Source organism: Trachemys scripta, chromosome 3 (assembly GCF_013100865.1).
Source record: "Trachemys scripta elegans isolate TJP31775 chromosome 3, CAS_Tse_1.0, whole genome shotgun sequence".
In the NCBI taxonomy this organism is placed as follows: Eukaryota; Metazoa; Chordata; order Testudines; family Emydidae; genus Trachemys; species Trachemys scripta.
Window position 1 is genome coordinate 171,249,949 of NC_048300.1, and position 26,275 is coordinate 171,276,223.

The 26,275-nt window shown below is 44.5% G+C and overlaps 1 protein-coding gene across 2 annotated transcripts; it reads right to left on the minus strand.

The window, feature by feature from the left end:
- Positions 1 to 6,078: 6,078 nt before the first annotated feature.
- Positions 6,079 to 26,089, minus strand: CMPK2 (cytidine/uridine monophosphate kinase 2). 2 transcript variants are annotated; one of them, XM_034766453.1, is made up of 5 exons: positions 25,160 to 26,080; positions 24,056 to 24,170; positions 22,722 to 22,923; positions 10,362 to 10,595; positions 6,079 to 8,073 (listed from the first exon to the last, which is right to left on the minus strand). In XM_034766453.1, exons 1-5 carry the CDS (start codon positions 25,802 to 25,804, stop codon positions 7,950 to 7,952), a joined length of 1,320 nt encoding a protein of 439 aa, XP_034622344.1. In that variant the 5' UTR covers positions 25,805 to 26,080; the 3' UTR covers positions 6,079 to 7,949. The 2 variants fall into 2 exon arrangements, with proteins under 2 accessions (XP_034622344.1, XP_034622345.1); XM_034766454.1 differs by lacking the exon at positions 6,079 to 8,073 and adding an exon at positions 18,083 to 18,196 and having other exon boundaries at positions 10,461 to 10,595; positions 25,160 to 26,089.
- Between the last annotated feature and the right edge of the window lie 186 nt (positions 26,090 to 26,275).

Consider the following 26,275-nt stretch of genomic DNA (forward strand, 5'->3'; position numbering starts at 1 on the left):
ATTCATATGAACTTGCAGAGAAGGGAGTACTCAAGCCTGTCGCTGCCATTTCTTTTCATTTTCCTCCTCTTCCCCAATAAGGTCTTTGTATTCTCCAAGATTCTTCCACTAGCTCTTTTTGGTCTTTCACGCTCAGCTGATTTCACACATCATTCCAGTCTCTTGCTGAAGTTCTCATAATCATTGTCGCAGTCATCCAGGAGGCTCCAGTCTTCCCTGGAAATGTTTTTCTTCGTCGAAAGCTACTGGTTGGTGCCTTCTGTTCGCCATACAGCGCCTTTTTCTCCACCTTCACAGTGAATGTGAATCTGGCTCTCAGTAGGCGATGATCACTACCAATGTTAAATGATGGCACTACTGAAATATCCTGCACAATGCGTCGTCTATTGATCAGAAAGTAATCGATTTCATTCTTTGTCTTCATGTTCAGTGCAATCCAAGTCCATCTCCTGTTGGCCTTCTTTCGGAACCAGGTGTTACCAATGAACATTCTCCTCGTCTCTGCCAATATAGCTAATCGTTCTCCTCGCGCGTTTCGTTCTCCAATACCGTACCTTCCTATGAACTTTTCGCCTTCTCTCCCTCTTCCAACCTTGGCATTAAAATCTCCCATCACAATGGTATATGTGGAACTCTGAGCTCCTGATAGAATTCTTCCACATCATCATCTTCACATGCACTTGTGGGAGCATAGATCTGGATGATTTTGAGGGTGCTGTTTCGGTTCAATTGGAGGTAAAGCACCCCGATACGCGATGACTTCAAATGGCATGAGATGATTTTTCAAAGACCATTCCTTTTTTATGATGAATCTGACTCCTCCAACTGTCCTCGTGCCTTCTCCTTTCCCTAGAATGACCGTGCTTCCATCCCTCCAGCTGACCTCCATCTCCGTCTTTCGTCATGCTTTGCAACACCCAGCATATCGCAGGCTGTTTTTACCTTTTCCTCCATGAGATGGTTTATCGATTCCTCCCTCGTCAGTGTTCTGCAGTTATAAGTGCACACTGAGAGAGTTGTTCGGTTTCCTTTTGGCAACCTGGCACCTGAGATTCTTTTCAGCCTCTTGTCTATCGAATGCATCACTGCCTCCGGAATGGGGAATCGAGGGAAGTGCCAAGAACTGCAACTTGGTTTTCTGTGTTGTTTTAGCCATTATTTTAAGCCACCCACTGGCTGGGCTTCAGTGGCACGTTTACCTCCTCAACTTAGCTAGCTTACAGCCTCAGAAACCACAAACAGGGTTCCTAAACATAGACCATAAGCAAAAGACCCATCCCCAAGTAAGTTGGGCAATGTCCTTTTGCCCTCAGGTTCTTAAGTTCAGCAATCCAAAAGTCCCTTTAATGTGCCCATCCCATCTCTGCCCCCCACTCACAGTTGCTGTCTTTGGTCAGTGCAGACCCAGAGTTCAGAGATACAACTGCAGGGTTCGCTTCCCACCCTGGTTGCGGGGGAGGGTAAGGAGGCACCTTACATGCTCTGCTGTTCAGGTACTCACTTGCCACTCCTGCCAGTCACCCTGCTGACCGATCACCACGCCTCTCTGTGGGGCTATGCTCTGGCCCTCTTTGCCAGACACCTTGACAATCACTACGCCTCTCCGCCAGCCGCCCTGCCAGCCACTCTCCCACCTCTCCACCAGCCGCCTGCATTTCTCCAGTATCCACCCTGCCAGCCGCTTGCCCACCACTTAACACAGCTCTCAGTGATTTCAGCTGTTAGTGGGGGGAGCCTTACTGCTGTTGCACACTGGGTAGTCTCTTGCATTAGAGACACTGTCCCAAAGCAGATCTAATACTCAGACCTCTAAGTATCAGTGATTTCAGCTCTACAGTGGGTAATAAGAGTCTCAACTGAGTCTAAAGTAGCTTTTTTATTATACAGTGAAAAGAGAACAGCTCAAAAAGTGTCTGTAACCCTTAAGCAGGGCCCACAACTCTAGGTACAAGCACCTATCCCCAACCTCTGTCCATTCACTGGGCTTTGGAACCTATGGCTCCTGCTTAGCGAGAGCCATTTAATTGAGGGTGAGTCCCTCCATAGGGCTATGCCAAGTTCTATTTTGCTGCCCTCAATTCACACAACAAGGATAACAACCCTTTATTATTCCTGCCCCAATAACAAGGAGACTGGGAATCCAACACCAGCCAAAAGTGACCATTTGGGCAAGCAGTCCCATCATGCTGAGCACCTAGGCAGGGTGGGTGTGCCCATGCAAACGAGATCAGCTCCTGAAGTCCTCTTCCACAGCTCATCACTAGATGTCAGCAGAGAGCTCATTCAAACTCTGCTTACAATTGAAATAGCCATGAAGACCTGGTTCGATTCAACTTTTCATTTCAAACAAAAGAATATTTGCCTGAAAACTGAAATTTTTGATTTTTTCATCAGAAAAGCAGACACTTTCTGCATTTTTATTTATATCAAAAACACAATTCGCCATCACAAAAAGGATTTGATGGAATTTTTTTTCAACCAGCCCTCTAGCTATATTTTGTATCTGTTTCTCTTACATGGAATTGAGCTTCCCCCCCCCCCCCCCGCCGCCTGTTTCTAAGCTAAACCCTATGCCAATCCAAGTAGGGCTCTCTGCAGGAGCCACAGAGATGGTCTCTGCCTCCCTAACAGCTGCAGAGGACCAGAAGCAGCAGAGCGAACAATAGGAGTGGCAGAGTAAATATCGGTAAATGTGAGCCAGTTGCAACAGAGGCACAGCTCCATGGGGTGGGAGGTGAACTCATGTGAATGTACTTCTGAACTCGAGGTCTTTGCTGACCAAGGACAGCAACGGTGCAGTGGAGGGAGAGGGGAGTAGTGTGTCAAAGGAACGTTTGTTTGCTAGACTTTCACCCCACAAGGTGAGAAATTAGGCAAAGGACACTGCCCGATGTACTCCAGGATGGATATTTATTTTGCTTATGGTCACATGCTTTAGAATCGTGGTTGTGGTGTTTTCCCAAAGTAATGCAGGGTTCCTTTCTCTTTTTATTAAAAGTGTTCTTTGCTATGCACAGACTCAGCGCTTGTGAGTGGGGAAGTATTGCCTCTTAGAAGCACCCTGGGGTGCTGCTTAATTTTCCCAGATTCTGGGTGGGGGCTTGAGATGATTCTGTTTTGTGTTAAGAGGAACCCTTAGATATTGAATGTGGCCCTTGTAGCTGCCAAATCCACCAGGCATAAGGGTTACACAGTTGCTAGCTAAAGGCAGAAATGTAAGTGACCTTCCTCCCCTTAAATAGCCTGTTTTCCACTTACATAGACAATAAAACAAACCTTTTAAAACATAGCATTACATACATGACACATGCATTACATAGGAATGACACATACATTACATTATTGGGGAATACTCATATGAGTATTCCACAATAATTTACTGGACAGTTATGGGCTTGAGTCCAGTAAAATAATCAAAAACAATCAAGAATGAGAAAGCTCAAATGATCACAGAGATATTTTTTGATGCATATCAGATCACCCCAATTGTGCAATTCTGGTCTCCCATGTTTGAGAGAGATTAATTCAAATTGAAACAGGTGCACAGAAGGGTTACTAAGATGAGGAGAAGAATGGAAAACCTACCTTATGAGGAGACTCAAAGAGCTTGGCTTGCTTAGCCTAACCAAAAGATAGCTGTGGGGAGAGGATAAGTTTATGGAGGGGATAGTATAATGAGACTGCCTACAATGGCATGTGGCCCATCAGTGACTGCCAGTAGCAAAAATCCCCAACTGCTGGATACGGGACACTAGATGGGGAGCCCTCTGAGTTACTAGAGAATTCTTTCCCAGGTGTCAGGCTGTGGGGTCTTGCCCACATGCTCAGGGTCTAACTGATCGCCATATTTGGGTCTGGAAAGAATTTTCCCCTGGTCAGATTGACAGAGACCCTGGAGATTTTTTGCCTTTCTCTGCAGCCTGGGGCACAGGTCACTTGCAGCTTTATACGAGTGTAAATGGTGAAGTCTCTGTAACTTGAAGCCTTTAAACCATGATTTGAAGACTTAAGCAACTCAGCCAGAGGTTAGGAGTCTGGAGTGGGTGAGACTGTGTGTCCTGCAATCTGGGGTAAAGTGTCCTCCCACCCCCAATTTCTGCTTGGCCTGCTGGGTTTGCGGGGAGGAGGTGGAGGGGGGAGGAGAGGAGCTCTCTCCTTCTCCCGCTGTGCCTGCCTCCTGGCACACTTGGCCTCTGTCCCTGCAGCTGGACCCAGGCAGGGAGCAGGACCAGCCACTTCTCACGCCTGCCACTCCAGGTCGCTGCTCTGTGCGGCAAAGCAGCTGCCTGAGAGTCTGGCTGGGGAGGGGCCTGGGTCTAGCTGCCGGGCAAGATGAAGTCCCCTCTCCTCCCCCCCCTGGTATGTTTCTGGCTTGCTTGACCCCTATCCCCGCCAGCTGGGCCAGGAGTGCATCAGCCACTTTGTTAGGCCTAACCCCCCACTTCGGACTAAGGTACGCAAATTCAGCTACGTTAATAACGTAGCTGAATTCGAAGTACCTTAGTCCGAACTTACCGCGGGTCCAGACGCGGCAGGCAGGCTCCCCCGTCGATGCCGCGTACTCCTCTCGCTGAGCTGGAGTACCGGCGTCGACGGCAAGCACTTCTGGGATCGATCCGGGATCGATTTATCGCGTCTAGACAAGACGCGATAAATTGATCCCAGAAGATCGATCACTTACATCCGGACCAGGAAGTAAGTATAGACGTACCCTTTGTTAGAGGCTCCTGAAATGTGTTGTATTTCAAAATCAAAGTCTTGAAGAGCTAAACTCCACTGAAGAAGTTTTTTGTTAGTCTCTTCGACTAAGGACAGTGTCTTCTCAGGATGGGTGGCTGTTCACCTCCCAATTTGGCAGTGATGAGACCAAAGAAACGTATTTTCTGCTTTGTCTCCTAGAAGCAGAAGGCAAAAATACCTCATGGTACACTGGTCTAAGGGAGAATCCTTCCCAGGCTCAGGAAACCTGCTCAGAGGCCCCCTAGGCTTAAAGGAAACCCTTCCATTATGCTTGGCCTGTCCAGAAGCTGTTTTTCTACAGAGTGGGGAAACCTCAGACACATTTCCTGATTTCTAGCTCCCTACCAATTGAAAGGGTTTGAGATTAAATATCTGCTCATACCTAGTCCAGGAAAAATGAGCTCAGCCAGGTGCAAATAAGACAGGAGGGGAAATATTTGCAGGGGTACTATAAAATAAACTTGTAACCGCTCTTTTACTTGCTGGAACGCTGTGGTGGCATTCCTTCTTGTAAATAACAGGCACAGCAGGGTTCAGTATGGATCAGTAGTTGCATAGCTCCTACTTCAAGACACAGTTAGGTGCTACAATAGTGACAATTGGTCAGTCAGAGCTGGATTCATTGACTTAAATGGGACTACTCACATGCTTAAAGTTAAGCATGCACTTAAGCACTTTACTGGCTCAGCATCGGGCAGGCTCAAGCCATAAATGGTGCTCTTGCTGTATCTATATGGGACCATTGTCTGAGCCTAGGGTTACATAAGTGATTAAATCAAAATCCTGGCCTCTTGCGGTATGTCTATAGTGCAGTAAAACACATGCAGCTGGTCCCTGTCAACTGACTTGGGCTGCAGGACTATACAATTGCTGTGTAGATGTCAGATTTTGGGCTCTGAGGCCCCCTGAGGTCATTAATTTCCTCTGGCACTTTTTGTAAGATGGGGTGGCTTGAGCCCTGCGACCTAGTTAAGTTCCAAGGTAAACATGTACCACCTACCTAACCTTCAGCCACAACTGGATAGGATATTCTTCACTTCCTGTTCTAAATTATTGTGTAGTTCTACTGCTTCCATACCTGAGGGTAGCTGCATTTCAGTGGCTGCTAAAGAGACATCCTTATACTTCTTTCACCCATTTTCCAGGGAGGTTTGTAAAATATAATTAATATTTGTAAAGTGCTTTGGGATCTTTGTAAGAAAGAGATTACAGGAATCATAAATAGTCATCAATAATTATCAAGTATCTGTATCATTATCTTTAGCATTCTGGATAGCCATGTGCAATACTGCATACAGACCTTTAATTCTAACAAAGAAAAGAAAGGAACACATTAACTTGAGCAATCTTGTTTTATTGTACTGCCCGCTATATATCGTAAGTATATTAGCTCCAAGGAATGTGAATAGTCCATAAGTGTTATAGCTTGTGTGTGTAACAGATTTTATTAGCTACATTACCCTCCTTATCAATACATACAGGAAAGGCAGAAAAACAGCCTGGCTTTACTGGAGCTCTGCCTGACCAAGGAGTACTTGCATTCCATGGGCAGAGCATTTAATAGGGTTGGAAGAGGTAAGACTCTGAAAGTTACAGGACAAGTAAACCCCAGTTATCCAACCTCTGATTATCCAAATTTGGTTATGCTCTCCACATCCGAAATTCCTTTATCCAAAACTGATTACCTGAACGCTTCAGATGTCTCCTAAGACAAATGTACAGTATAATCATAATTGTGAGTTCCTATTCTACGTGTGTGTAAAGGGCCACCAGGCACTACTTACTTAATAATAAGTAAACCAAATAAAATGTAAATTAACTAAATAAAAATGTGTTTGGATGGTTTTCTTCCTATTACACTTTTCTCCCTTGCACACACGCTTTGCTCTGATGGAGGGTAATACCATGTTCAGTCACACTTATGTACACATTTATTTACAAGAGATATTTATAAAGCAATTGTGCTTATTTAATAAAGGAACTTAAATATAAACAAGATTAGAAATAAAATGCCATTTAATTTAGGTTTCCATCTTGAATTTCAGTTAGGCCCTGATCCTGCAAAGACTTACACACATGTTCAGCTTTATGCCTAGTGAGTAGCCCCAACATGAGTACCCATGTGTATAAAGTTGAGCCTATGCATAAGTCTTTGCAGGGTAGAGATGGTGTCCAGCTGCCTCTGCATAAAACATATTAATAGAAACCTCAGTACAGATAAAGTGCTGAAAAAACTGACTCAAATGAATGTTGCAAGTAGATTCTCCATGTCTTTCTGCTTTACATTAATTCCATCAAAAGGCGAGCAAATAACATTAATGCATTAAAAATAGGTTGGGGGAAAAAATCTGTGTAGAAAAATATTCTATTTATTATTTATAAAATGTTTTATATTTTGATTTCCTCTCAGGTCCCTGTTTCTAATGTGCCAGTATGCAGACTCTGCCCTCCTCCCACCTGCCTCTCTTTCAAATGGTTTGACCTGCAATTCAGATCTTTCCTTTTTTTGTATTGACGTATTTGTATTTATTTACTCAGGGCCTGATTTTTCAGAGCCTGGTACTGAAGCCTGAGCACTCATAGCGTCCATTGACTTCAACAGGAGTTATTGGTACTCAGCACTTGGGAAAATCAGGCCCTCATTTATTTCACACTTCTGCAGGATGCTGGTCACTCTAATATCCAAATGCCAATTTTAGTAAACAACACTGGGACTGTGGTTTCCAGGTTTTCTGAATGTTGGATCATTTAATGGCTTTACTGCTAGACTGTGTTTCAGATTCTCCTCCTGATTCTACATTCCTTGCACTCCCAAAACTCACACTGAAGTCAGTTGGAGTTTGGGTATGCAAGGAATGCAGGATCAGGTTTTCTATGCAGTGATGGAATACGACATTGTTAGAAATGCCAGCACATTCCTATTACCATCTCATATACCTGATCTGTCCCTAATGATTTGTTGGTGGCTGCATCAGGGATGGTGGACAACATGTGAGTTGTGTTTTGCCCTATATACAAAGTACATTAGGCAGCAAAGAGTTAGTATAAAAACACTGTTTAGATTGGGTAGAGGAAAGGGGAGACTCTTCTGTCTGAGAATTCTGGAGCAGCTTATTTGAATGGAAAAGAGCTGAGTGCAGTGCATTTCCAGGGAGGAAAAATAGAGGACACATAAGCAACTCACTGTAAATGCTGCCACACAACAGCAGCTATAATGAACCACAGTGTTTTTTAATTAGGTGCAAAACAGTCCTCAGAACCTCTTCTCTGGAGGGGCTGGCATCAACCTCTTGGCATCCAGGGTTCTCCATCCTTTTGTATGACTCTTCAACTCTATTTAAAAACAAACAATAAATAAAAATAAAGCAAGTGATACATTCTATAACAACAAACTGCCATGAAATGAAAAGGTATATCTGACTCTGAAAATGCACTGGCTGCAGAAAAATTCTAGAACGAAGCCAAGAATTAAATACATTGCAGCGTGCCACAAGGCACAACAACAAACCATGACCAGTTATTTATGAAGATGGGATTCACAATATGCACACTCACCGCCAAACCATGTTCCTGAGACAAAACAATCTGCTCATTGCAGGAGATGCTCCTCTCCCCAGGTCTGTTTGTTTTGCAATGGAGGAATACCATAACCCCAGCACAGGCTCCTTTTTCTCTGATCTGATTTCAGCTAGGAGCTTGTTGTTCCTGTGAGACAACTTTCTCACACCTTCCATTTATCTTCCTCCCTGCTGCATATGCAAACAGTACTATGAAAACCTTGCTGCTTGGTCCGCAAGCAATCAATTCTTATAAAACATGGCTCTTCCACAACTAGCCTCTCAGGGGTATGTGAGCAGTGAAGGAGGTTGTTTTCTTTACTCCTACAAAACTGATCATTTCAAAACCACTCAGGCTTCTACCTGAAGGACCAACAGAGCAAGATTCTGAAGTCGGTCCCAAATCCAGGTTGACTGTATCTAATGAATAGTAATAACTAAGGGCCATATCTAAAGCAAGATATTGTACAGAGATTACAGCCAAGGGCATAATAGAGGGAAAGCCAAACGGTATCATACCACCCTTCCCCCCCACACATCACACACTCCCCTGCTCTTTGTCAGATCCTACTGCATGAAGTGTGTGGGGCTCGGGCTCTGTGTTTGCAAAGGAGTGTGGCTGAGTGTGGTTTAGGTCAAAATTGGGAGGATGGTTATTCTACCTGGCATTATACACCTCCAGATATGTGGAGGCTCCTGAGGACGTTCCCATGGAAGCTATTGTGGAGTACTGCAGTATTAAGCTCCTCCTCATTTCCCAGCTCCGCAACTTCTATGCCACCAAAGCCCCAGGGAAAATGAGTGCTACCAAAAAGCTACTGGCAGACTAGCTGAAAACGAAGCTGTGCTGCCAGTGTAAAGAGGGTCCTGGAGAGTGACACAGCTCCATGTAGATACCCAGAGATTTGAACAGATTTCTGGATATCTAATATCTAAGTAATATTTAAGGTGATGCCCCCTTTCCACTACACTATAGTGAAATCCTCTGGAATAACACCTACAGAACTCTGTTTTGTGAGTAACTTATTTCTTCCCCCAGGAGAAAAGATTATCTCAACCCAAGCCAATAGGCTAGTCTTTGGCACAGATAATGAACTATATGTAATATAGTTAACCAGAAAGAAAGTCTAATTAGCTCTCTCAGGCTGGGATGGAAAAATGCTTCTGCCAGTGTTATACTTTTCCCTGTAGTGTTTGGATTCTCCTTCCAGAGTTTTTTTTAGTTTATGATCATATGTAATTAATGGAGCATAAAACATGATTTTTACAATTTGGTGAAAACAGTGAGATTTGTACAGTCTCTTAATACATCATTGTCAAGGTCAATTTTAGGTTTATAAAATCTAGCATAGCCCCCAAAATCCGATATACCTCTACCCCGATATAATGCTGCCCTCGGGAGCCAAAAAATCTTACCGCGCTATAGGTGAAACCGTGTTATATCGAACTTGCTTTGATCCACCGGAGCCCCGCCCCCTTGGAGCGCTGCTTTACCGCGTTATATCCAAATTTGTGTTATATCGGGTCGCGTTGTATCGGGGTAGATGTGTAATTAAATTCTGAGAAGTTCTATAACTTTTTTATGAAAATGGTCAACATTACACACCCATAGAATTTTCCAAAAAAAGAGCTTAAGTTAAATTCTGTAATGAATAATGAGTTTTCAACCTTATGAAATACTTCTGCATATTCACAGTTATTCTGTTAATACCACAGAGCATGGTGATGTTGAAAATGTAGTCTTTCATGTGAGATCTAAAACCAAGGTTCTGGCTTCTTGTAGCCGTCAAAAATGGGAGTAATTACTAGAGATGGGCCAAAACTCTACCTTCACTATGAATTTCTTTGAACTTGGGGGAGTAAGGAAGTTATTCACCTGAGGCCCATCAGCACATCCAGTCACTCAAACTGGCAGGATATACCCTTGTTGGTCGGTATTACTTGAGTAACAGGACAGTCTAGGCATATGGAAATCCTGGCCCCAATGGAGTAAATGGGAGTTTTGCTACTGATTTTAATTGGGTGAGGATTCCATCTCTGGCCTTATTCATTATTAAGACATACTTTTGGCGAAACAAACTGTTAGCTTCTAGCTCAGTTTCCTCCTCCGTTTTCTCCAGCCCCCGTCCCTGCAGTCTCCGGATCCGCTCCTCAGGACTAACTGTCAAAAGCAGGACAAGATCGGGTTTGAGCAGGTCCTCAGGCCACTGGTACACCTCATGGTGAGTTGGAGGAAGATTTTGCACTTTTCCACTTATTTCAGTGGCAATTGCATAGGCAGCAGTGCTGTGCCAATACCTGTCAGGAAAAGATATAGGAGTGGGATGCATACATGACCATTTAAAAAAATTAACATGATAAAACATCCTAATAGAAGGAACTACTTACGTAAAAGAAATCAGTACCCTCTAATAATGCTAGCCTAATACACAGTCACAATGCGTGAGGGACCATGAGGATTTTGTACCCATAAATAATTGATCAAAGTAATAAAACAAAATGTCTAATTATTATTTGTTACTGTTAAATAAAACATTAGAAAGAGGCTATGTATTGGGCAAACAGTTCTCTAACTATCTCCAATAAAATCCAAGCTTGCACCAAAAAACAGCAAGTTCCTATTTTCTGAGCCAGACCAAAATCAGAAACATTCACTTTTATTTTTCCAAATCCAAACCCCAAAACATATTTTGTGGATACTAATCATCCTGCTTAATGCTTAGGTGATGCAACAAATTTGGTAGGGAATGTGCAGTTCAGTCCTTAACCACATGTAAAAGCATGTGAACAGAAAGGGAGCTTTATTAAAGATTATTAATTTATTTTATATAAATGTTTCCCTCCATCAGGGAAACACTTATATAAGTGTTGTATAGCAAGGTGGATAGAAAGCTGGCTAGCTTGTCGGGCTCAATGGGTAGTGATCAATGGCTTGATGTCTCGGTATCAAGCAGAGTGTCCCAGGGGTTGGTCCTGGGGCCGGTTTTGTTCAACATCTTTATTAATGATCTGGATGATGGGATGGATTGCACCCTAAGCAAGTTCACAGATGACACTAAGCTGGCAGCAGAGGTAAATATGCTGGAGGGTAGGGATAGGGTCCAGAGTTACCTAGACAAATTGGAGAATTGGGCCAAAAGAAATCTGATGAGGTTCAACGAGGACAAGTGCAGAGTCCTGCACTTAGGACGGAAGAATCCCATGCACCACTACAGGCTGGGGACCGACTGGCTAAGCAGCAGTTCTGCAGAAAAAAACTGGGGATTACAGTAGATGAGAAGCTGGATATGAGTCAGCAGTGTGCCCTTGTTACCAAGAAGGCTAACAGCATCCTGGGCGTCATTAGTAGGAGCACTGCCAGCAGATCGAGGGAAGTGATTATTCCCCTCTATTTGGCACTGGTGAGGCCACATCTGGAGTATTGCATCCAGTTTTGGGCCCCCCATTACAGAAAGGATGTGCACAAATTGGAGAGAATCCAGCGGAGGGCAACGAAAATCATCAGGGTGTTTTAATACTTAAAGTTGCCTTTGCTCCTGTATTAATTAATGCCAGCAACCATTATATGTTTCTGTCTGTCCACTCTTCCACGTAAGATTTACCATTTGTGTGGGGCTGTAATTTGGCTACTAACATTTACCGTTGGGGACAGGGGTTGCTAAGGGCGAGGCATTTTTACTGAAATTTGGAGTCAACCTGACAGGGAGCTGCCAGTTTCATCTGAGCCAATTCTGGGGATAACAAGCCATAAGAAATCACCAGCAGATCTTCTGTACCTGTTCCCACGGTCTCAACAGCCTTAACTCCTGATTGCAGCATTGACTGTGATCTAGTCCTTGCCATCAAATCACTTAAAGAAGCTAGCAAAGTCTCCAGAGGTTGCCCATCCAAACGGGCCATATCTGCCCCTCTTTCCTGAAGTTGAGCCTATACCTGAGCTCGCAATGATCCCCCACTAAACACTCCATATCTCCTACCATGCCTTCCTCAGCCTTGTCCTATTTAATTGCAACTACAATGTCTCATATCAGTGTGGCTGGATCCATTATAGCCTGCTTGACTGCTGTAGGAAGCCTCACTAACCACTTTCCGAGAAGAACTACCTGCACCACTTAGTACCCTTTCTGCCTCCCGAGCTGCTTTAATCAATTCAACCTGATTTCAATCCATCCAGGATCCTATGAACACCTTAATAGGTTCCCTTAAACCATCAAAAAACAAATCTGTCAGCTGTTTTTCCTCGATTTCAACCAGAGAGCATACCAACAACAACCTAGTACAATAAGCTAGAACAGATTCTCCTTCCTTCTGATGTATCAACAAAGCCATCCTTCTTAATTCAGAGGGGGTCAGAAAGTATCAGCCTACCTTCTGGATAACACTGTCTCTGTCCCCTTTGTTTAACTCTGCTTCAATTTCTGCCCACAAAGCCATTCCTTCCATAGGGCCAGCACAAGTTATTACCAGTTCTCTTAAATCTTCAAGATTCCAACAGCCAAGACAAGCATGTTTTCTTAGTCAAAGAGTCCATTTGTTTATCCAGTGCCTATTTTTTAGTTTCAGTCAGAGGACAATTTACTTCCTCTAGTATTTGCCGTGAAGGCTGAGGCGTTTTTGCTATCACTACTGGCTGGGCTTCCGGAGGCCCTGGAAGGGGCTCCTCTTCCTCTTCCACCTGTATATTTATTCTTTCCAGACATGTTTGTGTTAAAGCTGTTATCTGCTGAGCCTTGGTTACATTTTGTGCTACAACAGTTTGCAAGTCACGTGTCAGGCTTTCATTCTGCAATTTTAGTTTTTCCAATTCTTGTTCCAAACTTTCTTGCACAACATCTCGCTGACGTTCCAAAACATCTCGCTCCTTTACAAATTTATCTACAGCACAATACATAGCACAGATGACATGTGTTGCTGTTTGGACTTTCTCAGGAGGGTAACCCTTTCGATACATCGACAGCAAGTTGTCCAAAACTTTCTCATGCAGTATGGGGACTGCATCAGCCAGACATGGATCAGACCCCAAGCTTTTAAACACCTGTCTTAACAAACACTCAACAACCACACTCGGAGGCTTTGGGGCGTTCCCCTTGTCCTCCGGTTCGACGACCTTTCCCTGTCTGCATTTGCAAAACATCATCAACTCCGAGAATGGTCAATACAACCCCACTCACCGGTATACTTCTCTCTCTTCGTACTGTAATTAATATAAGTCAGAACTAATTCAGAACAATATTTAAATTAGTCGGTTAACACCAATGATTCAGGATACCAAGCTCTTAACAGGCAACCAGTTCAGAAGCAGTTTCATTCAGTTTAAAGACCCCATTCACTTAGACACAACAGCAAACCATCCTCTGCTACCAAATGCTGACAACAGGGGGCGCTACTACTCCTGAAATTGATCTTTATTGGCTCCTGGCAGAGGAGATTACTGTCATACCAGTGAAAAAGGTCCACAGTAATTATTTTCAATGCACAGCAGTTTATTGAGAAGCAATTACACAAGTGGTGAAGGATTATATCAAGCACATAGCTCTTAATGTCTAACATAGGAGTTATACATTCCCCTTAACGAATCTCTTTTTCACAAACACACACAAACAGGCCCTGCGCTAGCCTCACACAGTTCCTGCTTGGCAAACAGAGAAGGTGATTACCAATTTTATAACAAGGAGTCTGGTGGCACCTTAAAGACTAACAGATTTATTTGGGCATAAGCTTTCGTGAGTAAAAACCTCACTTCTTCGGATGCATAGAGTGAAAGTTACAGATGCAGGCATTATATACTGACACATGGAGAGCAGGGAGTTACTTCACAAGTGGAGAACCAGTGTTGACAGAGCCAATTCAATCAGGGTGGATGTAGTCCACTCCCAATAATAGATGAGGAGGTGTCAATTCCAGGAGAGGAAAAGCTGCTTCTGTAGTGAGCCAGCCACTCCCAGTCCCTATTCAAGCCCAGATTAATGGTGTTGAATTTGCAAATGAATTTTAGTTCTGCTGTTTCTCTTTGAAGTCTGTTTCTGAAGTTTTTTTGTTCAATGATAGTGACTTTTAAATCTGTAATAGAATGACCAGGGAGATTGAAGTGTTCACTTACTGGCTTATGTATGTTACCATTCCTGATGTCCGATTTGTGTCCATTTATTCTTTTGCGGAGGGACTGTCCGGTTTGGCCAATGTACATGGCAGAGGGGCATTGCTGGCACATGATGGCATATATGACATTAGTGGATGTGCAGGTGAATGAGTCCCTGATGGTGTGGCTGATGTGGTTGGGTCCTGTGATGCTGTTTCCAGAGTAGATATGGGGACAGAGTAGGCAACGAGGTTTGCTACAGGGATAGGTTCCTGGGTTGATGTTTCTGTGGTGTGGTGTGTAGTTGCTGGTGAGTATTTGCTTCAGGTTGGGGGGTTGTCTGTAAGCGAGGACTGGCCTGCCTCCCAAGGTCTGTGAGAGTGAGGGATCATTTTCTAGGATAGGTTGTAGATCGTGGATAATGCGCTGGAGAGGTTTTAGCTGGGGGCTGTATGTGATGGCCAGTGGTGTTCTGTTATTGTCCTTGTTGGGCCTGTCCTGCAGTAGGTGATTTCTGGGTACCCGTCTTGCTCTGTCAATCTGTTTCCTCACTTCCCCAGGTGGGTATTGTAGTTTTACGAATGCTTGATAAAGATCTTGTAGGTGTTTGTCTCTGTCTGAGGGGTTGGAGCAAATTCGGTTGTATCTTAGGGCTTGGCTGTAGACAATGGATCGTGTGATGTGTCTTGGATGGAAGCTGGAGGCATGTAGATACGTATAGCGGTCAGTAGGTTTCCGGTATAGGGTGGTGTTTATGTGACCATCAATTATTTGTATTGTAGTGTCCAGGAAGTGGATCTCTTGTGTGGACTGGTCCAGGCTGAGGTTGATGGTTGCACAGATATAGACAGACATCATCTTCCTCTCCAAATGCAAACAGATGGACATCATACCAAAAGGACTGAAGGTAAAAAATCCATTGCAATCAACATACTACACTGAGTATGGTGAGAGACTGTGCCACACACTCTCAAAGAAACTGAGGAACCACCTGATCAGCATCCTGTACAGCAGACAGGAGAAGATCAAGAATGAGCTCTCAGAACTGGAGACTCTCATACAATACCAGCCTTCTACACAAACTTCCACGTGGCTGGACTTTACAAAAATGAGACAAGCCATTTACAATGCACACTTCACTTCTCTACAGAGGAAAAAGGACTGTAAGCTATCTAAACTAATACCTGCCACTGGGGGCTATAACAATGGTACCCTCAACTCATCTAACAACATTGTCAATCTTTCCAACCACACTCTTAGCCCAGCAGAAGAGTCTGTCCTATCTCGGGGACTCTCTTTCTGTCCCACCGTCCCCACGAACATGATACAGTTCTGCGGTGATCTGGAAGCCTACTTTCGTCGTCTCCGACTCAAGGAATATTTTCAACGCACCACTGAACAGTGCACTGACCCACAGGAACCCTCCTACCAACACTACAAGAAGAAGAACTCTGCGTGGACTCCTCCTGACGGTCGAAATGACAGACTGGACCTCTAGAGTGTTTCTGCAGACGTGCACAGACTGAAATTGTGGACAAACAACATCACTTGTCCCATAACCTCAGCCGTACAGAACGCAATGCCATCCACAGCCTCAGAAACAACTCTGACATTATCATCAAAGGAGCTGACAAAGGAGGTGCTGTAGTCATAATGAACAGGTCAGATTATGAACAGGAGGCTGCCAAGCAACTCTCCAAGACCACATTCTACAGGCCACTATCCTCTGATCCCACTGAGGAATACCAAAAGAAACTACACCATCTGCTCAAGAAACTCCCAGCTACAGTACGGGAACAAATCTACATGGACACACCTGCAGAACCCCGACCAGGGGTATTCTATCTGCTACCCAAGATCCATAAACCCGGAAACCCTGGACGCCCCATCATCTCAGGCATTGGCACTCTGACAGCAGGATTATCTGGCTATTTGGACTCTCTCCTCAGACCCTATGCTACCAGCACTCCCAGCTATCTTCGAGACACCACCGACTTCCTGAGGAAACTACAATGCATTGATGTTCTTCCTGAAAACACCATCCTGGCCACCATGGATGTAGAAGCACTTTACACCAATATTCCACATGAGGATGGACTACAAGCTGTCAGGAACAGTATCCCTGATGAGGCCACAGCAAGCCTGGTGGCTGAGCTTTGTGACTTTGTCCTCACCCACAACCACTTCAGATTTGGGGACAACTTATACCTTCAAGTCAGTGGCACTGCTATGGGTACTCGCATGGCCCCACAGTATGCCAACATTTTTATGGCTGACTTAGAACAACGCTTCCTCAGCTCTCGTCCCCTAATGCCCCTCCTCTACTTGCGCTATATTGATGACATCTTCATCATATGGACCCACGGAAAGGAGGCCCTTGAAGAATTCCACCTGGACTTCAACAATTTCCACCCCACCATCAACCTCAGCCTGGACCAGTCCACACAAGAGATCCACTTCCTGGACACTACAATACAAATAATTGATGGTCACATAAACACCACCCTATACCGGAAACCTACTGACCGCTATACGTATCTACATGCCTCCAGCTTCCATCCAAGACACATCACACGATCCATTGTCTACAGCCAAGCCCTAAGATACAACCGAATTTGCTCCAACCCCTCAGACAGAGACAAACACCTACAAGATCTTTATCAAGCATTCGTAAAACTACAATACCCACCTGGGGAAGTGAGGAAACAGATTGACAGAGCAAGACGGGTACCCAGAAATCACCTACTACAGGACAGGCCCAACAAGGACAATAACAGAACACCACTGGCCATCACATACAGCCCCCAGCTAAAACCTCTCCAGCGCATTATCCACGATCTACAACCTATCCTAGAAAATGATCCCTCACTCTCACAGACCTTGGGAGGCAGGCCAGTCCTCGCTTACAGACAACCCCCCAACCTGAAGCAAATACTCACCAGCAACTACACACCACACCACAGAAACATCAACCCAGGAACCTATCCCTGTAGCAAACCTCGTTGCCTACTCTGTCCCCATATCTACTCTGGAAACAGCATCACAGGACCCAACCACATCAGCCACACCATCAGGGACTCATTCACCTGCACATCCACTAATGTCATATATGCCATCATGTGCCAGCAATGCCCCTCTGCCATGTACATTGGCCAAACCGGACAGTCCCTCCGCAAAAGAATAAATGGACACAAATCGGACATCAGGAATGGTAACATACATAAGCCAGTAAGTGAACACTTCAATCTCCCTGGTCATTCTATTACAGATTTAAAAGTCACTATCATTGAACAAAAAAACTTCAGAAACAGACTTCAAAGAGAAACAGCAGAACTAAAATTCATTTGCAAATTCAACACCATTAATCTGGGCTTGAATAGGGACTGGGAGTGGCTGGCTCACTACAGAAGCAGCTTTTCCTCTCCTGGAATTGACACCTCCTCATCTATTATTGGGAGTGGACTACATCCACCCTGATTGAATTGGCTCTGTCAACACTGGTTCTCCACTTGTGAAGTAACTCCCTGCTCTCCATGTGTCAGTATATAATGCCTGCATCTGTAACTTTCACTCTATGCATCCGAAGAAGTGAGGTTTTTACTCACGAAAGCTTATGCCCAAATAAATCTGTTAGTCTTTAAGGTGCCACCAGACTCCTTGTTTTTGTAGATACAGACTAACACGGCTACCCCCTGATACTTGATACCAATTTTATAGACGGCTTCTTCTCTCCAGGTCTGTTCTTCTCAGCCCTCTGGTCTGTCTCGGAGTCCCTCCAGGCAAGGCCTCGGTTGCCTTGAGACCCCTCTGGTTCACAGTCCTATTTGAGGCCATGGAGCAGAGTTTTGGCTATTCTGTCTAGCAGCGTTGCTTCTTTAAGTGTTAATTAAGGAATCCCAACAGTAATTTAATTTGCTTGGTTTTTATACTCTTTTTCCTCAAAGGAGTCAGGTGTCTTAAAAGCATGCCCAGTGAGCGTGTGGTTACTAATTTTTACCTAATTAATACTTTAAAAGGAGACTGCAGAATGGTGGCAACTGAAAATTACCCCACATTCACTCCCTTATCAATCATTCACTTCAGTCCCTTGCATGATGTCCTTCAACAGGGACGAGATGCCCCAGTCAGCCCATGCTCCACTCCAGATGTTCTACACGTGTTGTTTGCTTTCAAGTGGACATATTTGCTGACTCAAAGATCAGTATTGATCATACACGCTGCATGGAGCCAGTCAGTTTCACCTCTGCCTGATAGTATGAGAAGGATTCTGCTCCCAGAACCCTCTTTCACAGTTCAGTCACATCAAGCCATGTTCTCACCATTCATTCAGAATGGCCACACCAATTTGTCACCATCTCAACAAAAAGAGTACTCATATTTTTAACAGGAGAACTGAGGAAATAACATTTCTTGATTATGCTAATGAACTAGTAAATTGGACAAATTAGGGGATTTAGAGGACTCCTCTCCACCTGCACTGCTATCTTTTCATCTCTGTAGGGCTAAGTGTGTTTTAAATTCAGTCATTTCATAAGAATATAAGAATGGCCATATTGCATCAGACCAATGGTCCATCTAGTCTAGTATCCTGTCTTCCAACAGTGGCTGTTGCCAGATGCTTCAGAGGGACTGAACAGAACAGAGCAAGTTTTCAAGGGATCCATCTCCTGTCATCCAGCTTCTAGCAGTCAGAGGTCTAGGGACACCCAGAGCATGAGATTGCATCCCTGACCATCTTGGCTAATAGCCATGGATGGACCTATCTTCCATGAACTTATCTAATTCTTGTTTGAACCCAGTTATGCTTTTTGCCTTCACAACAATCCCTGCCAATGAGTTCCACAGGTTGACTGTGCATTGTGTGAAGAAGTGCTTCCTCATGTTTGTTTTAAACCTGCTGCCTATTAATTTAATTGGGTCACCACATAACACAAGAATCAGGGAAGAGGTGAATAACACTTTCTTATTCACTTTCTACACATCATTCATGATTTTATAGACCTCTATCATATCCCCCTCAGTCATTTCTTCTCCAAGCTGAACACTCCCAGTCTTCTAAATCTCTCGTCATATGGAAGCTGTTCCATACCCCTAATCATTTTTGATGCCCTACTCTGTACTTTTTCTTATTTTAATATATTTTTTGAGATGGTGCAACTAAAACTGTAAGATGTATTTAAGGTGTGGGCATACCATGGATTTATATAGTGGCATTATCATATTTTCTGCCTTATTATCTATCCCTTTCCTAATGGTTCCTAAAGTTAGCTTTTTTGACTGCCACTGCAAACTGAGCAGATGTTTTCAGAGAACTACCCATAATGACTCCAAAATCTCTTTATTGAGTGGTAACAGCTAATTTATACACCCATCATTTTGTATGTATAGTTGGGATTATGTTTTCCAGTGTGCATTACTTTGCATTTATCAACACTGAATTTCATTTGCCATTTTCTTGCCCTGTTTCGTGACATCTCATCTCAGATGAGGCCTCACCAATGTCGAATAGAGGGGAATGATCATGTCCCTTATCTTCTGGCAATGCCCCTACTTATACAGCCCAAAATGCCATTAGCCTTCTTGGCAACAAGGGCACATTGTTGACTCATATCCAGCTTCTCGTCCACTTGTAACTCTTCGCAGTCAGCTTTGGATTTAACTCTCTTGAGTAATTTTGTAACATCTGCAAATTTTACTATTGGTTTACCCCTTTTTTCCAGATCATTTATGAATATATGGAACAGCACTGATCCTACTACCGACACTCGGGGGACCCCATTATTTACCTCTCTCCACTGTGAAAACTAACTTTATTCTTAACCTTTGTTTTCTATCTTTTAACCAATTACTGATCCCTGAGAGATCTTCCCTTATCCCTAACTCCTTTCTTTGTTTAAGAGCCTTTGGTGATGAACCTTGTCAAAGGCTTTTTGAAAGTCAACATACACTGTAACCACTGGATCTCCCTTGTCCGTATGTTTGCTGACAGCCTCAAAGAATTCTAGTAGATTGATGCAGATTAATTTCCCTTTATAAAAGATGTGTTGTCTCTTCTCCATCATATCGTGTTCATCTATGTGTCTGATAGCTCTGTTCTTTACTGTAGTTTGAACCAATTTGCTTGGTACTGAAGTTAGGCTTACCGACCTGTAATTGCCAGGATTGCCTCTGGAGCCTTTTTTAAAAATCCTAAATACCTCCTCCAAACGCCATCAAATCATCCATGAATTGGGACCCTGCAGTTCTGTCCGTCTAACTGGCGATATGTGTGGAACTGAAAGCATTTCAGAGAATGCTACCATGATGGTCCTGGAATTTCATATCTTACCTGGAAGCCTAAATTTGGCCTCCACAACCTCTCCTCTACCTTTTCCTATGTTATTGGTACCTACATGTACCATAACCACTGGCTCCTCCCAAAACCCGCACATAAATCTATCTAGGTGTTTCAAGAGATCCGCAACCTTTGTATCTTCAATTTACACTCATCTGAAACATCCTTACAGCCAGCTGCAATTGGCAGTCTGCACTCTCTTTAGGTTTGTTGCAAATAGGTAGTAGTGTATTAAGGAATCTTGCACAGTACTTGCCTGTGCTATGCCTGGCTGTTCGAGAACTGGACTTTTAGCCATTTGCAACACAGCAGCATCACCACACACAGTAACGGAACTGCTTTGGTATTTACAGCATCGTCTTTTGAGACATACAGCTGCTATAATAATCTGGTTGTTGTGCTTCGTGACTCAAGTTGATGCTGATGACGGCATTACTGTGGCTAAAAAGGCCAATGCTTGAGTGGCAGTCCTTTCCACATGAAGCGCATAGGTAGCTCGATGCTGAGGAAGAGATTACAATCTGTGCCTGCTGAGTCCACCACTGTTTACAACGCAGCCTCTGTGCCTCAAGATCCATACGGCAGTTAATCTTGAACTGGGAACCTCATTGTTTACTATTGCTCACCACCGTGATCCATCTGTTGCTGATGACTCATAGCTGTCAATTTCAATGCTGCACTGTTTCAAGTTATGCTTCCTCCACTGGCTTATACAAGCTGGTGAGAAGTGCATTCACAGTGTGTCCTTGAAGTGTTTCTTCTGGCCATCTTGTACGCAGTTCAGTTCACCAAACTGCAACTACTTTGACATTCTAGTGTCATCCAGCCTCAATACGTGACCATAACTGTGATGAGATAAGCATGGCTTCAATCCCTGTGGAGTGACTACATTACAGAACTTCATTACTGGTAACTTTATCATGCTGTTTGATGCAGAATATGTCACACAGATGTCATAAACGGAACTCTTCTAGAAGCTTAATATGCTGTAGCAGGTCAACACTGATACAAGTTGGACAGCACAACCGCTTTTTAGACTTAACTTGGTTTGAAGCTTAATATGTTGCTGCCAGACTCTGCCTGAAAATCTGTCAAATGATTAACTAGCTTTGTTGAAACGACTTGTCAGCTCCTTATCTATAGTAACATCATTTCACAATGTATTGCCAAGATAACAGAAATCTGTAACAGCATTTCGCTCTGTGTTGCTGATGGTGACTGTTTGTTTCACGTAGGGTTTCCCTGGCACAGGTTGATACACGACCTCTATCTTTTTCAGATTGTCAGCTTGTACCTTTCTGCAGACTCTGCGAATCTGTCCATAATCAACTGTATCTCTTCTAAAGTATGTGCCTCTAGAACACAGTCATCGGCACACAGCACCTCATGAACAATTGCCTCAAAGACCTTCACAGAGCAAGCCTGCTCAGATTAAATAATTTTCCAGAGGATCGGAAATGTATCCCGATACCAGCGTTCAGGTCTCCTATAGCATCACTGAGCATTGCTGCACACAAGAAATTTTACAAGGGAGGACCATTTATGCAGCACTGTTTTTAATATCTTTAGTGATAGGAAATGGGTCAGCCAGAACACCATCCAAGCAGACTTTTTTGAGCATGCCATCATGAACTAGCCTCAGAATGTTGGTGAATTTTTCTGGACAACCAAGCTTATGTAATAGCCCATAGCCCAGGACAGCTGTTGATGTCAAATGCTTTAGTCAGGTCAATAAAGACGGCATAAAGGTCCTATTTCTGTCCTCTGCATTTCTCCTGCATCTAATGGCCTACAAATATCATAATATGCCTGGTTGAAGATAATACTATCAAGCTGCCTTTTTCATATGCACTTAAACCACCAACCAGAATTAAGTAGAAATACATAAATATTTTCCAGGCTACCACCAAAGTAATGCTAAAGACAAGAAAGGTAACTCAGGTAGCTTTACTTGTCACATTGAAAGACTGGATGGTCACATTCAAACAACAGGAAAATATTTTTTACAAACCTGTCTACAACTACAGGTGACTCGGTGGATGCTTTTGCGATTTCTGAAGCAACAATGTAGTTGCCCAGAGCATAAAATGCCCTCCTGATGAGTGTCGGTTCATCATCAAAAGTCTTCCGCCATTGGCTGATACAAGCTGGGGGTGACCTTAAGAGAAGTGCATTCAGTGAGTCCTTAACCGACTGGGTTACAGTTGTTTTGCCTGCAGTTAACATACAAATAAAAACAATTAAAAAAATCTTTAGACATATAGCATGGCACATCATAACAATTAACTTTCATTTTTAAAAATGCAAAAAAAAAAGTTCTTATCCTTTAAGCTGGAAAACACATTTAGATATATTTATCTAGTATCTTACTACGTATCTTGACTGTGTTGTTATAGGATAGGGTTTTGACTATGTCACAGTAGGCTTCTATCTGACTATTCGAGTTCTTATCACAGTTTCTATGTAGTACCCATAAGAGTATATCAGAGTTATATTTGCTGGCGGGGTTATCTTTACCTGCACCCTGTCTCTTTAAGGATTTGGAGCTCTGCTGAAGAGATCAAAGGGAATATAGCAGTGACACAAGAAGTGATCCCAGGAGGGTTGTTGTATGTTGTGCTCCAGTGAGATTGAGCTGGTGTGGGACTTGTCCAAGGTGTGTTTGTTTGTTTATATTATAAACCCCCCATTTAAAACACCCCTGCTTTGGAAATGTAATACCTAGTCAAAGAGTCATTCCCGCTTTTGCCTAGCCTGACTCTATTGCCCTTTAGGCCATCTATTCATATGGTAACTTCTCTACATTTCAATTTCAATAACTTTATTGACATGGCAGGGTACACAGATGTTGCCGAATTAATTCCTGGTATCATTCTGTTCACTACAGTGGAGTGACACCACAATGAATTTTGCTCCCTGTTTAGGGTGGTTCCCGACAACTGAAAATGCAGAAGGCACAGATCTTCAGAGGCATTTACAATGCTGTTCTGGGAAAAGCAATTAATGGTTGCTCAAAAGTACCTTGATTCTCCTCTTCCCCAAGAGACTAAGGGTTGCACTGTGCACAACGGCTCTTGTTTCCAATATTCGACTTTGCCTATCTAAGTGCTCTTCCGATGACATTAGTAGGAAATTTGCACCTGAAGTGAAAAATTACTTTGGAGTTGAGATGCAAATCTGGGAGGAGAATTTTGATCTTTGTGACTTGCTCTTCTGGACTCTGCCAACCACTTCTGAAGTCTTATTTTTGAACATCTCATGAGCCTTAAGCATGCACAGAAGTCACATCAGACATTATTTTAACAATTATTCAGTTGTGATTCTATATTCACATTATGCACCTACCTGTTGCATCTAATCCTTCAATAACTATGACAGGAAATTCTCCCTTTTTTGAATGCTTGGGGCATTTATCCACTAGATCAAGGACAGCTGTGGCTTCAGGGATTAACGATGTGCACTGTAATGAATGTAACACTGATTACTCAACAAGCAATCTGGTACACAGGTATTTTTCAAAAGACCATATTTAACTGGAAAGGGTACTGTTTAATACAGAAGGACAGTACAATTTTAAGACAGACACAAGAATCAAAGTCTTTGATTTGAACAATCCCAATCTTTGGTCCAGATGTGGTGATTCTGCTCTATTTCTTCTTGAAAATAAGGATATGTTTAAAAAAAAACAAGGAAGAAGAAGACAGTAAGGAAAGGTGGAGTAAACTTCTCAGGTGTAAGGGTTGCTAAAGTTACTCTGAAAAATTATCTGAAAGCAATAGAGGTAGCACTTTAGATAGGACTTCATTAATCATTTACTAAAAGTAACCTGTTTATGTACTTGTAACTTGTTATTACACTCAAGTACTTAAATGAGGAAGTTTTGCTTATTGGATAGGGCACTGTACTGGGACTCAGGAGACCTGGCTTTGCCATTAGCCTGCTGGGTGACCTTGGGCATGTCACGTCACTGTACTGTGCCTCAGTTTCCCCTTATGTAAAATGAGGATAGTCACATATACCTCATTTGTAAAGCACTTTGAGATCTACTGATGAAAAGTGCTAGGTATTATGATCCAACAGCCTTCAGGCCTGTGCCTGATTTCATGTAAGCTGGTGTCATTCGGAAGTAATGTCCACTTAAGTCAGTAGAACGACTCTGGGGTGTCTCAGGCCCCATCACGTCTACACAAAAAATAAGACCCTGAGGAAAGTAGGATGCAGCATCCCAGGTGGGAGACTCCTTGCTAAGCAGGCCCAGGGCACAGGGGTTAAGAAAGGAAAATAGATCATGGACCTGATCCCCCGCACTTAGGCCAATGTCAATACGAAGTTGGCGGTGGCGGGGTTGCACTGCGAGAAAGAACCAGGCGCAGAGCCCCTGGGGAGCTGAGTAGGTGCAATCAGGCTGAGCTTCATTTCCCTCTGAACAGCCGCTGCCCGGGATCTTACCTGCTCCACCACGCTGCGGGCGGCCTCCAGGGAGTGGAACACGGCGGCGTGGCGAAGGCCGGGCACTGCGGGGTGCAGCGGCGGCTCCTCGACGGCCACCACTCGGGCTCTGCGGAGCAGCTCTCTGCCGCCCGGCCCTCGCAGGGCCCACAGGCACTGCCACAGCTCGCCCAGCTCGCCCGCCTCGTACACGCCCAGCGGCGGCGGCAGCTCGCCCAGGCCCCGCAGCAGTTCCTCCAGGGCGCGCTCGGTCTCCGGGCCTCCCTGCGGGTCCTGGATGAGGAAGCCCTTCTCCAGCGCAGCCTGCGCCCCGTAGCAGAGGAGCCCCAGGACCCGGCATCTCCCGAACGGCCCCTGCCTCAGCCTCTGCTGCAAACGCCGGTGCAGCCTGGCCGCCGGGACGGTAGGGGTGGCGGGGACGCAGAGGGAATAGCACCTCCCCGGAGCGGGCACAAAGCAGCGGGGCTCGGGGCGGCCGCTTGCGCCCTCGCTATCGCTGAGGGTGAAGCAGACCAGGTCCGAGCCGGGCCCCTCCACAGCGAAGCACGGTCGGGCCTGTCCGGAGCAGCCCGCGGGAGGCGCCGCCATGGCGGAAAGCGAGCGGGGCAGCAGCGTGAGCCGGGCCAGCCGGCTGGGATGCAGCATCCCGCCGCAGCTACCCGGAGAAACAAAACCGAGCCAGCGCCAAGGACCCGCCGCCCCCTCGTGGCACGTGCGGGGAAAGGGAAACCCGATAAGGCAACGCGGGGGGAAACGAAAGCGATCGGGTGGTTTGTTAGCTGCCCAGCCCTCCAGCTATCACCAGGACTTGGACTGGAGCTGAAAACTGATGTCACTTAAGCTGCAGGGCCAAGTTTTCTAGCCAGCAGCGGCAGCAGGTTCTTCTGCAGAGCAGCCACTACAGAGAAACCGAGCCCTCTTGCTGCTGCTGGGAAACCACACAAAACAAAAGGGGCGGAGGACTGGGAGGCTATAACGATCTGTTTGCACGTTAGGTGATGACGGCATTTTTGACAGCAAGCAGTTGTGAGGAAAGAAACGAAACTCGTCGTCGAGGTTGCAAGGGATTTGGAGTCCCGTGTTTGCAGAGGGAGTGTTTATGTCCCCACTCAGCTC